Source organism: Anarrhichthys ocellatus, unplaced genomic scaffold (genome assembly GCF_004355925.1).
Source record: "Anarrhichthys ocellatus isolate YVR2014 unplaced genomic scaffold, GSC_Weel_1.0 scaffold10, whole genome shotgun sequence".
Lineage (NCBI taxonomy): Eukaryota > Metazoa > Chordata > Actinopteri > Perciformes > Anarhichadidae > Anarrhichthys > Anarrhichthys ocellatus.
The window spans coordinates 4,377,847-4,387,724 of record NW_022280040.1 but is presented as its reverse complement, the minus strand read 5'-3'; the positions used below and the strand labels follow the sequence as shown (position 1 = coordinate 4,387,724).

At 45.5% G+C, this 9,878-nt stretch overlaps 2 protein-coding genes across 3 annotated transcripts in view; one reads left to right on the top strand and one right to left on the bottom strand.

Moving 5' to 3' along the window:
- Positions 1-79: 79 nt before the first annotated feature.
- Positions 80-4,582, bottom strand: rnf6 (ring finger protein (C3H2C3 type) 6). 2 transcript variants are annotated; one of them, XM_031850577.1, is made up of 4 exons: positions 4,486-4,582; positions 3,246-3,401; positions 2,901-3,065; positions 80-2,642 (listed from the first exon to the last, which is right to left on the bottom strand). In XM_031850577.1, the coding sequence occupies exons 2-4, from the start codon at positions 3,385-3,387 to the stop codon at positions 799-801; spliced, it is 2,151 nt and encodes a 716-aa protein (XP_031706437.1). In that variant the 5' UTR covers positions 3,388-3,401; positions 4,486-4,582; the 3' UTR covers positions 80-798. The 2 variants fall into 2 exon arrangements, with proteins under 2 accessions (XP_031706437.1, XP_031706438.1); XM_031850578.1 differs by lacking the exon at positions 4,486-4,582 and having other exon boundaries at positions 3,246-4,468.
- The window catches only part of cdk8 (cyclin dependent kinase 8), an 8,918-nt gene continuing 3,347 nt past the window's right edge, over positions 4,308-9,878 (top strand). Inside the window, exons 1-8 of the mRNA XM_031850579.1 lie at positions 4,308-4,608; positions 5,132-5,619; positions 6,960-7,035; positions 7,388-7,498; positions 7,844-7,984; positions 8,794-8,851; positions 8,946-9,077; positions 9,172-9,315. Coding sequence (XP_031706439.1) covers positions 5,492-5,619; positions 6,960-7,035; positions 7,388-7,498; positions 7,844-7,984; positions 8,794-8,851; positions 8,946-9,077; positions 9,172-9,315 — 790 coding nt within the window. The 5' untranslated portion in view covers positions 4,308-4,608; positions 5,132-5,491. The remainder of the gene's footprint in view (positions 4,609-5,131; positions 5,620-6,959; positions 7,036-7,387; positions 7,499-7,843; positions 7,985-8,793; positions 8,852-8,945; positions 9,078-9,171; positions 9,316-9,878) is intronic.

Sequence of the window (9,878 nt, the reverse complement as noted above, 5' to 3'; positions counted from 1 at the left end):
GATCATGTTTATGATTTCAAAGTGGCTGATTTTAGTGGGTGACTTTTATGGATGAATTCTGTATTGCAATTATACGCAAATGTAATGTGTGGAAAGAGCTTAAACAAATACTACTGGACATACAGAATAAAACTTATTTCAAAATTAAATACATATATCATACAGATCCCGATAAATCATACATTTCTTCACCAACTGCAGAGGGACACTTTAAAATGGATGTCAAAGCTTTAAAATGGTGAATGTTACAAAAGAAAATAATTCCTGCTTCCATTCTGAACACATGGCATGTGAGGAGCTGCTTGTGTCAAAACCATAAAAATACAAGCAGTGGTGAGTTATTTACAGCTTATACTGAATAAAGCAAGTCTAGAAGTGATTTGTGTGGACCAGTTGTGACAAGGAGACGTCACATGTATCAGACAGTAAAGAGTTAAAGTGAGACTAGTCAGCAGCGACTTCAGGAGCTCCCTTAAGCATTAATGCCATCCATTGACATGGGCCTGTTAAGCTTTGTGGCGGAGACCAGAGAGAACGGGTCATAGGAAGAAGAAAATAAAACAATAAGTTGCTGAAAACAAAAGTCTAAAAAAATAAAGTTCTGTAAATTCTCTGCATTTATAGTTTTCTTTTTTTCCGCACTTTTGGTTCAACCTTCTTCAACTTCAACACAATGGATATTTTCCAAAAAAAAAAAAATAATTAAACCATGAAAGCGCTATGTACATGCAAAGCCCACTTGGGTCTGCTCAGTTCAGCCAGCCAGGAACTTGATAGTTGTGTTTGAGAGCATACGGGTCAGTCGTGATGCACTGCGAGTATGGGCTGCCTGCAGATGGGGCAGGTGTTGTTTTCAGAGAGCCAGCGGTCAATGCAGTGGATGTGAAATTCATGGGAGCAGGGCAGGCGACGCAGCTTGTTGCCCTGGGCGTACTCGTTGATGCAAACGCTGCATGCACGACCTATCTCCCCCTCCAGGCTGGCTTGACCATAGGTACGCGTGGATAGATTGTCAATCTGCTCTTTGGTCAGGCCCCTAGGGTGTTCGTCATCCTCCTCATCGTTGAGCAAGAAGAAGTGTGCCAGCCGGAGGATGGGTAGAGTACCGTTTTCTACCAGGTTGTTGGTGTCTCTGCTGGTGGCTCGTCCCTCTGCGGTGCTCACTACCCCTCCTCCGAGCCTGGGCGGCCCACCCTGGTCCTCCTCACTTCCCGCCAGCCCTACCCTCTCCTGATCTACCCTACCCGTACCAACTTGGCCCGCTTCGGTCTCAGTTGTATGTAGACGACTGGCTGGGCTGGTGCTACTGTTTGTAACACTAGCATCCGTGTGGCTAGGCGCAACAGTTTCAGAGTCGGCCTCTGTCTCCATTAGGGAGCTCAGCTCCCCAAATCCGGTCATGATCTGGCGCAAAATGGACCGCAGGGCGGTTGAGTTGGGCTCCCCCAGGCCCGTCTCACTGATGCGTCTCAGTGGAATCCGGATAGTGCTCACATAAGTGCGGATCCCAGCTCGCTCAGAGCGGGAGATGGTGCGTCTAAATCCACCACTGTCGCTTTCAAAGGTGACTGTATTCTCAGCGACCCGGGCACGAGAACGCGTTCTGCTGGCGATGCTGTCCCGATCGCGGTTTTCACCAGGTCGGATCCTTCTCACCTGCAGGTCCAACATGATGGTTGGATGCCGCCGCACTGCTGAACTTCCTGCTCCTACTGCATGAGATTCACTATCGCGTTCTCCCGTCTCTACAGCCGGCTCTGCTAGAGCTGCAGGTTCTGCCACCGCCTCCACGGAAACAGAGCTTGTGCCACTGCCTGGCTCAACAGTGGGGACGCTGGAGCCACCGGCACCACTACTTGATGGTGGTGTGGTACTGGCAACGGGTATTCTGTGCAAGGGAGAACGGCTGCGCCTTGACAAGCGGGATGAAACCCCGCCCCCCGCAGCAGCCCTGCGTGCACGTCCACGTGATCGAGTCCTCCTGCCACGCGATTCAGGTCCCACTGCTGGGGCCTGAGACCCAGACTGCAGTGACACACGGGGACAGTCTAAAGAAGCAGACACATCATCACTGCCCTGCTCTAATTCTGCATTCAGGGCTTGGTGTTGCGAAGGTGTCGTTTGATCAAGAGGAGGGTTGGGAACAGTAGGAGGAGGCGCTAAAGAGTGCAAAGTGGCACTTCTCCTCTGAGCAGCGGGTGGGGAGGCCACAGGTGCAGGAAGTGCAGGGGGGCTCATAGAAAGAGTGGTAGTGCTGCTGCGTGTACGCCGTGTCTGCATCCTCCTACTGAGGGCTGGGCGAGGGGTAGGGTACGGGACTGGCCTTGGCGTGGTTGAAAGGCGAGGGTTGGAGAATGAGGAAGCGGTGCGTATAGAGGGTGAAGTTATATTCGCGGCAGCCACTGGCGGCTCCGCGGTGTCCACAGTGTCACTATGCTCCCCCGGCTCTGGCTGATCATGGTTAATGTTGATCTCCAGGCTAAAGCGGAACTCTCCGCTGTTAGGGTTGGTCCGGCTGACAGCGCGCCATGTTTGGTTGCCACTTTGCCCACTGCGAGTAGCATTACCAGTGCGTCTAAAAGTGTTCAGCCACTCCAGTAATGAGTCACCATTAGATGGTTCGGCTCCAGGCTCTGCGCCCCCTGTAAAAAACAAATATGGGTAAGCCTGTAAACTAACATGTATTCCTCCCTAAACCTAATTTCTTGTACTTGTGTTGCAACCTTCTTTGAACCTTGCCAAAGCTTATATCACACTAAATAAAAGATTAATCAATACTTATCCTAAAAAATGTGTGAAAGATGTTTCAAAAGCACTCAGCTTCATCAGTAAGAGCATTATAATTACTAGTGGAAGCCACATTTGGAAAGATAAAGATAAAGACCCCCCCTTCTCCCTACCTGCTCCTCGTCTCCCTCCAGCCGCTCTCTCCTCTCCCTCGCCGCTACCGCCCTGCTGTTCTCCAGAATCAGCAGCTTGCGAACGCTGCTCAGTGCGGGGCTGAGAAGACATTCGCTCTTTTGCCCCATCAAGACGCTGCCGGAGCTCCTCGGCAGTCACCTCCCCTGAGAAACACATGCATACCGTTAAGTGTCGTCAGTAGCAGTGGGTCAAGAAGAACCATCCACGCTCCTATTGTGTGGGCGGATTATTGGTATCATACATTGTGACATACGGTATACCATTAACTTCATCTGTTTGGAATACATGTGAAGTAAGGCTACATAAGATGTGTCCCTCCTCACCAGGGGTGCCGAGCAGGTTGCTGTCTCTCATGAGGCGGTACTCCTCTTCACTCAGTTCATTAATGAAGTGATAGTACGCCTCCTCCCGACGAAGACGCTCTGCCTGCCTCCGCCGTTCGTCTCCCCCACCAGGAGGGTCCATCACCTTGAAAAGTGCTGGCAGACAGATGAGTGAGGGTGTCAGTCAGGGGGTGGAATGTCATCTGAAGCTTACCCACTGTAGCTTTACATTTAGCATTTATAAAATAAGGCTGAAGTCACATGTTGAGCCTCTGCATGCTCATTATGTGATTACAATGTGTTGCTCAAGCTAATGGCTATTCGATTATAATTTGTAAAGAAAAAGAACAAAGGCTTTTCTTAGGTCTACATCTCCTAGTGGGTTGTTTTGTATACTAGGGAAAAAATGAAATGCAAATTAGAGTTGTTCGGGTACCTCAGCCTTAAAATGACTAATCCCTAGTGAAGGACGACACTTAAGACAACGCCATCCATTTTCTATCGAGAGACTCCAACAAGAGGAGGCTACAGTAATCCTGCTAACGTTTATCCCGAAGACTAGCACCGTAGAATAATCTAATTTAGCTTGTGGATTAATGCTCGATTCAGTCACTGTAAGGCACCGCCAATAAAAGGTTCCTAATAACATCGTTGTCTTGTGTGAGCTAATGTTAGCCAACTTACAACAGTAGCCACGGAAGGCCATGTTGAACGCAGGGAATAAAGCAACAAAACTGGCGTTGTCATCCTGGTTAGCCAACCAATGAGCGGCCTAGCGTGATTGACGGACACGCCAACCGTCCAATCACAGCTCTACAAAGGCGTGGCTAACGATAAACTAAACGGAGGTCTCCTCCATGTAAACGCAGGGCAAAGAAGGAAAGACAAAGAATCCTGTCAGCTTTACCACATAATTAGATATTCGAGATACTAACACCTGGTAATGATTAACTGCGTTTTCAGCCCAAACACAATAGTCAGTTTAAAGGACCTTTCGAGGATGCGAAGTGTCATTTTAAATACGCAATGTTTTAGTTGCTAACCAAGCACTAGCAAATTAGCACATCTAACGTAAGCGAATAGCAGTCCGTCGACACTAGTGTTAGCTGTGAGGCTGAATAACTCCTCAGATATAAACGTGACAAACTGTTTTATGAAGCAGTTAATGTATACAGCGCGTCTACGTAACCCTAGCATAGTTTTATAAGAGATGACAATTACATTAAAAGGAATTTACTACCTGACAAAGCAGCGGTAATATGGACGGTTTGCTTTGCACTCCCTTCTCTTCTCAAGATGGGACCAGCGGTGCTACATTACAGGGTCCGTCAAAAACAAGTTCCTTGACTACATTTGTTCCTAGGTAACACAACGTTTGAAACTTAGCTTTGTATTTGTTGTACAAAAATGGGTTTTATTGTACCTTTGTTAATGAATTTCTCTCCTTCACTTTTAATTTCTTCATTACATTTGGCTACTTATTACTCCATTTTAATAAATGTATGTGTATCTATATTTGGTTTTAAATGTTTTTATTTGCCCCATAAAGCACTTTGAATTGCCCCTATAAGGTGACAATATAATTGCTTCTTCTAGTATTAGCATCATACTTAAAAAATAATGTACTTATTGTGTTATTTGCTTCATTTAATAATAAATGGATTCATTATGTTATAGACATGAACATGCTGATATTTATTTTATTATTATAGCACTGAAATATGTGACACTATGACCAACTGTACTGTAGTATAATATACTTTTTTCAACATACGGTTGTTATAATTGTATAAACTTAAACATCATCTCTGATTATAAAGAGTATGAATTTCTACGTGGGGTGTTGTCTGTCTACCCATTTACTTTAAGCCCTTTCTCTGCTGCAGGGCTGTCTTCACGACGTTTTGCGACAGTGCCGTGCGCGAATACGGCGTCGTTACCGAGTGAAGTGCGTCTCTTTGGGAGCAGATACCGGCTGAGGGAAACGCAGCAACAAGAGAAAGGAATACACCTCGGGCTTGTTTTCTACCTGGACTATCTCCGAGCACCGCGCATCCCCTTCCGGTACGAACAATTTAACCCGAAAACTCGATGTGGAAGCTGGGCTGAAGGAAGGAAAGGGCCACGCTGGGGAAGGCAACGAGCCGAATTATCAAACCGAGCTCGTCGGAGTAGCCTAGTTGCCTCCCAAAGCGACGCTTTATAAGGGAAGGAGCGGAGTCATTTTAGCCCACCCGGTGGTGAAAATGGACTATGATTTCAAAGTGAAGCTGACCGGCGAAAGAGAGCGAGTCGAGGACCTGTTTGAGTACGAAGGATGCAAAGTGGGAAGAGGCACCTACGGCCATGTATACAAGGCGAAGAGAAAAGATGGGTGAGTTGATGACCAGCGAGGCCTCTCGCCTGTGAACCAGCTCCCCTCCCTCTTCCAAATACGCTTTAATTACTTCTCTCTTCTTCCTCTTCAAGCCTGGTGAGATGAAGCATGTTGTTCTAGATTTATGTCGAGAAATAAAGGAGACAACCTATTGCCTGCACCTTCAGGATGCTCACGAGGCTCTTCTGACCTGTATAACAACACTGACATATGGTTCACCATTGTGATTTGTGGCCTCCCTTTTCTTTTCTTTTTTTGTCATGTGTTGTTGCTCAACAGTCAGCATTATTTTATTTCGTAACAGTAAGAGCCTGTGCAGGTTGAGTTAGGTGAATGTAGGATACAGCAGGTGCATGTGCTTGTTATTGGTGTGCCTTTGTTTTTAAGGGAGGGTGGTTGTTTTTTTTTCATACACAAGGTAAATATCTCTTCAACTACTGATGTGACTGTAGTCGTCGTACAGAAAGCTCTGTGTGAATGGTTCAAATGTGTTCATTTGTAGAGGAATCTGACATGAGAGCTTTTGGTTGGATTAGTAGTGTTTCGGTGTGTATAAAATCTGTGTCCGTTCATCGCAAGCACTTTTTATTCTGATTACTCTTAACTTATGGCCAGAATTCATTCCCTAGTTTGTGTATTTTGTGGTGTTTTTTTGTTTGCTATATGGTTAATTGCGGAGAGATGTCATGAAGTAAGCGGAGGGAAAGATGGGAATGACACTTTTCATACTCTGTGGTTCATGGTCAGATCCTTAAACCCTGAGACCACCAGGGCGCCACCCACCTTAACTTCTAAACCCTTTTATTTATTTCCCCACTGTTTCTAATTCAACCCATGACTCTGTCTGAAGTGTACCAGGACCAGAGCTGGAGGCAGCTCAAGCTACCAGGCCTATTATCACAGCCCAGGCACACTGGCAGCCAGAACCACACAAAAGATCCCCAAAGTGTTTAAAGATGTTGTTGTTCACTTCTGTTTATGAGTCTTTGTGAGCTAATTTGTGCTGCAGCTGTTGGACGAGGCCTGAGGAAGCACAAAGCATGGGTTTATGAGATGATTTAGGCCAGGGGGGGAGGGAGGGGTTGTAACTAATTCATTCGAGTGAGAGTGAGTCCCGGTGCTCCGTTTGTCCCTCGCCAGACAGAGCCCCTGTTTCCTCTCCCCGTGTATTGTTTTGAGCCTCAGAGGTGAGCTTGATTACACAAATCTGGAGGTAATGCAACTCGGCCTCTTCTCAGAGTCCCTGTGCCAGCTGCCAATTGCCCCCCCCTTTATGTTCTCAGGGGGCCCGCAGTCTGGTCTGGTGTTGATGTTGCTCTGCCTCTCTCTGTTTGTAGGAAGGATGATAAAGACTACGCCCTCAAGCAGATTGAAGGCACTGGCATCTCCATGTCGGCCTGCAGAGAGATTGCTGTAAGAACCGCCTGGCTTACTTTTGTTTGGTCTCTGTTCAACACCCTCATGCCATTCCTGACTGGCTTATGTAATAACTACATCAACTTCACAGAGTAGCTTTTGTAAAGTAAGCAAAATACATCAAGCACAAGAGTTAGAAAGACTCCCAGCAGAAGGAAATAGACATTAATGCATACAAAGAGTATACACTATATCATTAATAAAAACTGTGCCCTATTATTTATGGTCATCAGTACAGTAATTTCCCCACTTTAAGTAGTTAATAGCAGCATTAACTTGTGCAAATGGGCTGTCTGTCAGTCATGATCTCGTGTGTGGTCGGTCTTCTGAGCTGGTTTGTGTTTTGTAGCTGCTGCGGGAGCTGAAGCATCCCAACGTCATCTCCCTGCAGAAGGTGTTCCTGTCCCACGCGGACCGTAAAGTGTGGCTGCTCTTTGACTACGCCGAACACGATCTCTGGGTAAAAAATGCGCGCACACAACACACACTGGAGCTGCATGAGTTATCACACATACTGCAGAAACTCAAATGGTGCTTTTTTTTTTGTATGCATCGCTAAGTCTCATTAAAACAAAAACACCAAGAAGAATTCAAAATATATCTGCCAAACCTCTGCTGCATTACACTTGGCAGGGTATCAGACCTGAGTTAAAATGCCACACTCACATTCCCCTCCCAAGGAAGTGGAAACACACGCCACAAACACCAGACTTATTATCTTGCCCGTAGCATAAACTATGGATTTTTTAGTCATCATGTATGCACACACACGCACCACAGTTACTGTTCTCTTGTCTTTCTGTAGCACATTATTAAGTTCCACAGAGCGTCCAAGGCCAACAAGAAGCCTCTTCAGCTGCCCAGAGGAATGGTCAAGTCTCTGCTCTACCAGATCCTGGACGGCATCCATTACCTCCACGCCAACTGGGTCCTCCACAGAGACCTTGTAAGAGGATTGGGGAGGGCACAGAGGGAACGGGAGGAGAGGGGAGGAGGGGAGTGGGGGGGGGGGAATATTTTGGCTGAGGGGAAAGCAAGGCAGTTGTTGCGGGATTGGAAGATTATTATTATTGGGCAGAGAATCAGTTAAAGGCATGTAGAGCTCAATGTGTTGAGTAATGGCTGGAATGATGATTATTATTAAGGTTTAATTCGTCCAAGATAAGCATGCATTTTTTCCATAAACACTTTTTATACAATGTTCAATGTTATATTGATTTTATTGGATTATTACATGAAAGCTTTTTTTTTTAATTTTTTTATTTCAAATATTTGCAGTATTGTGTTCTGAAGGAAACTTACAAGCATTGTTTCCAGTGTTTCATTTGGTTCCGTAATATACTAATTTACTAATAATCACACACAGTTTAGTCTATTAACAGATTTCACTGTTTGATAGGAAAGCCACATTATCTTCCATTTACCTCCACAGTGAGATGGAAATGTCATACTTCCACTCATGTGGGATGCAGTACACACATGTTGTCCACTAGAGGGCAGCAACATAGAGTTTTCATTAGAAACCACATGCAGCGATGTGGATCAGAGTATCTGCAGGTCTTGACAAGCATCATAGTTAGTCCAGAATGATTTTAAACAGGCAACACATTGAATTTGATGTGGTCTTAAAAAAATCGTATTTTTAACGTGAAGAACAAAGCAAAAATGATGAGCTCAACAAAAGTGGTTTTGCCGTAAAATCAATTTGCATTGTGGAAGCATGTTCAAAATGGTGTTTCTGTCTCTTTCCCTCAGAAACCAGCTAACATTTTAGTGATGGGGGAAGGCCCGGAGAGGGGTAGAGTAAAGATTGGTACGTATAATGTCTCCTTTTTGTTTTACATGTTTAATATTCACTTCTTGTCATGTTTTCCGTAACTTAACTGACTTTAATGTCTGTTCTGCAGCGGACATGGGGTTTGCCCGTCTCTTCAATTCACCGCTGAAGCCTTTAGCCGATCTCGACCCCGTGGTGGTCACCTTCTGGTACAGAGCGCCTGAGCTCCTGCTGGGGGCTCGGCACTACACCAAAGCCATCGGTGAGAACCGTGCATCGCCATCGGACTTCTGGACATCGTGCCGCCGACTTTTAGTGACGGTTTGGGTTAAGTGTGTGCTCTGCTTGTCCTCCAGACATCTGGGCGATTGGCTGCATCTTTGCGGAGCTGCTGACGTCTGAGCCCATATTCCACTGTCGCCAGGAGGACATCAAGACCAGTAACCCGTACCACCACGACCAGTTGGACCGCATCTTTAACGTCATGGGCTTCCCTGCTGGTGAGAGTCCAGTGCTGCCAGACTTTGAGAGGGGAATAAATGCCCCATTTGAAATCATTAAATGTGTACAGATTTTTTTTAATAATATACCTGAATTACTTTAAAATGGAATGTGTCACTTGTGACGTTAATGGCAATATTTGCTCTTCAGTTGCTTTTATACCAATGTGTCACAGCTGCTGTGCTGCCTTTTCAGTGGAAGGATGAGCGTTTGCTGTTCCTAGCAGAGGCACATTATTTGCCTCGTCTTTTTCTTTTTCAAGCTCATTTTTTCTTTTCTTCAGGCAGTACTGTGGTCTGTTTGCTCTGAGCACCGAATCCACTGACACGATAGATGAAGCCAAGTCACAAGCACAGAAACTTTTACTTGCCGGGCTACATTTGGGCCTATATCTTCCAGTTCACTTAAGCTGCTTCTGATCTTTTTTCATTCTACCATCTCTGCTGCTCTAGTTTTGTAATTCACCAGTCTGTCTGATGGATCTTGTTTTGATACAAATTTTGCATCTGGGAAAAAACAGTTTTTATATATATATATATATATATATATATATATATATATA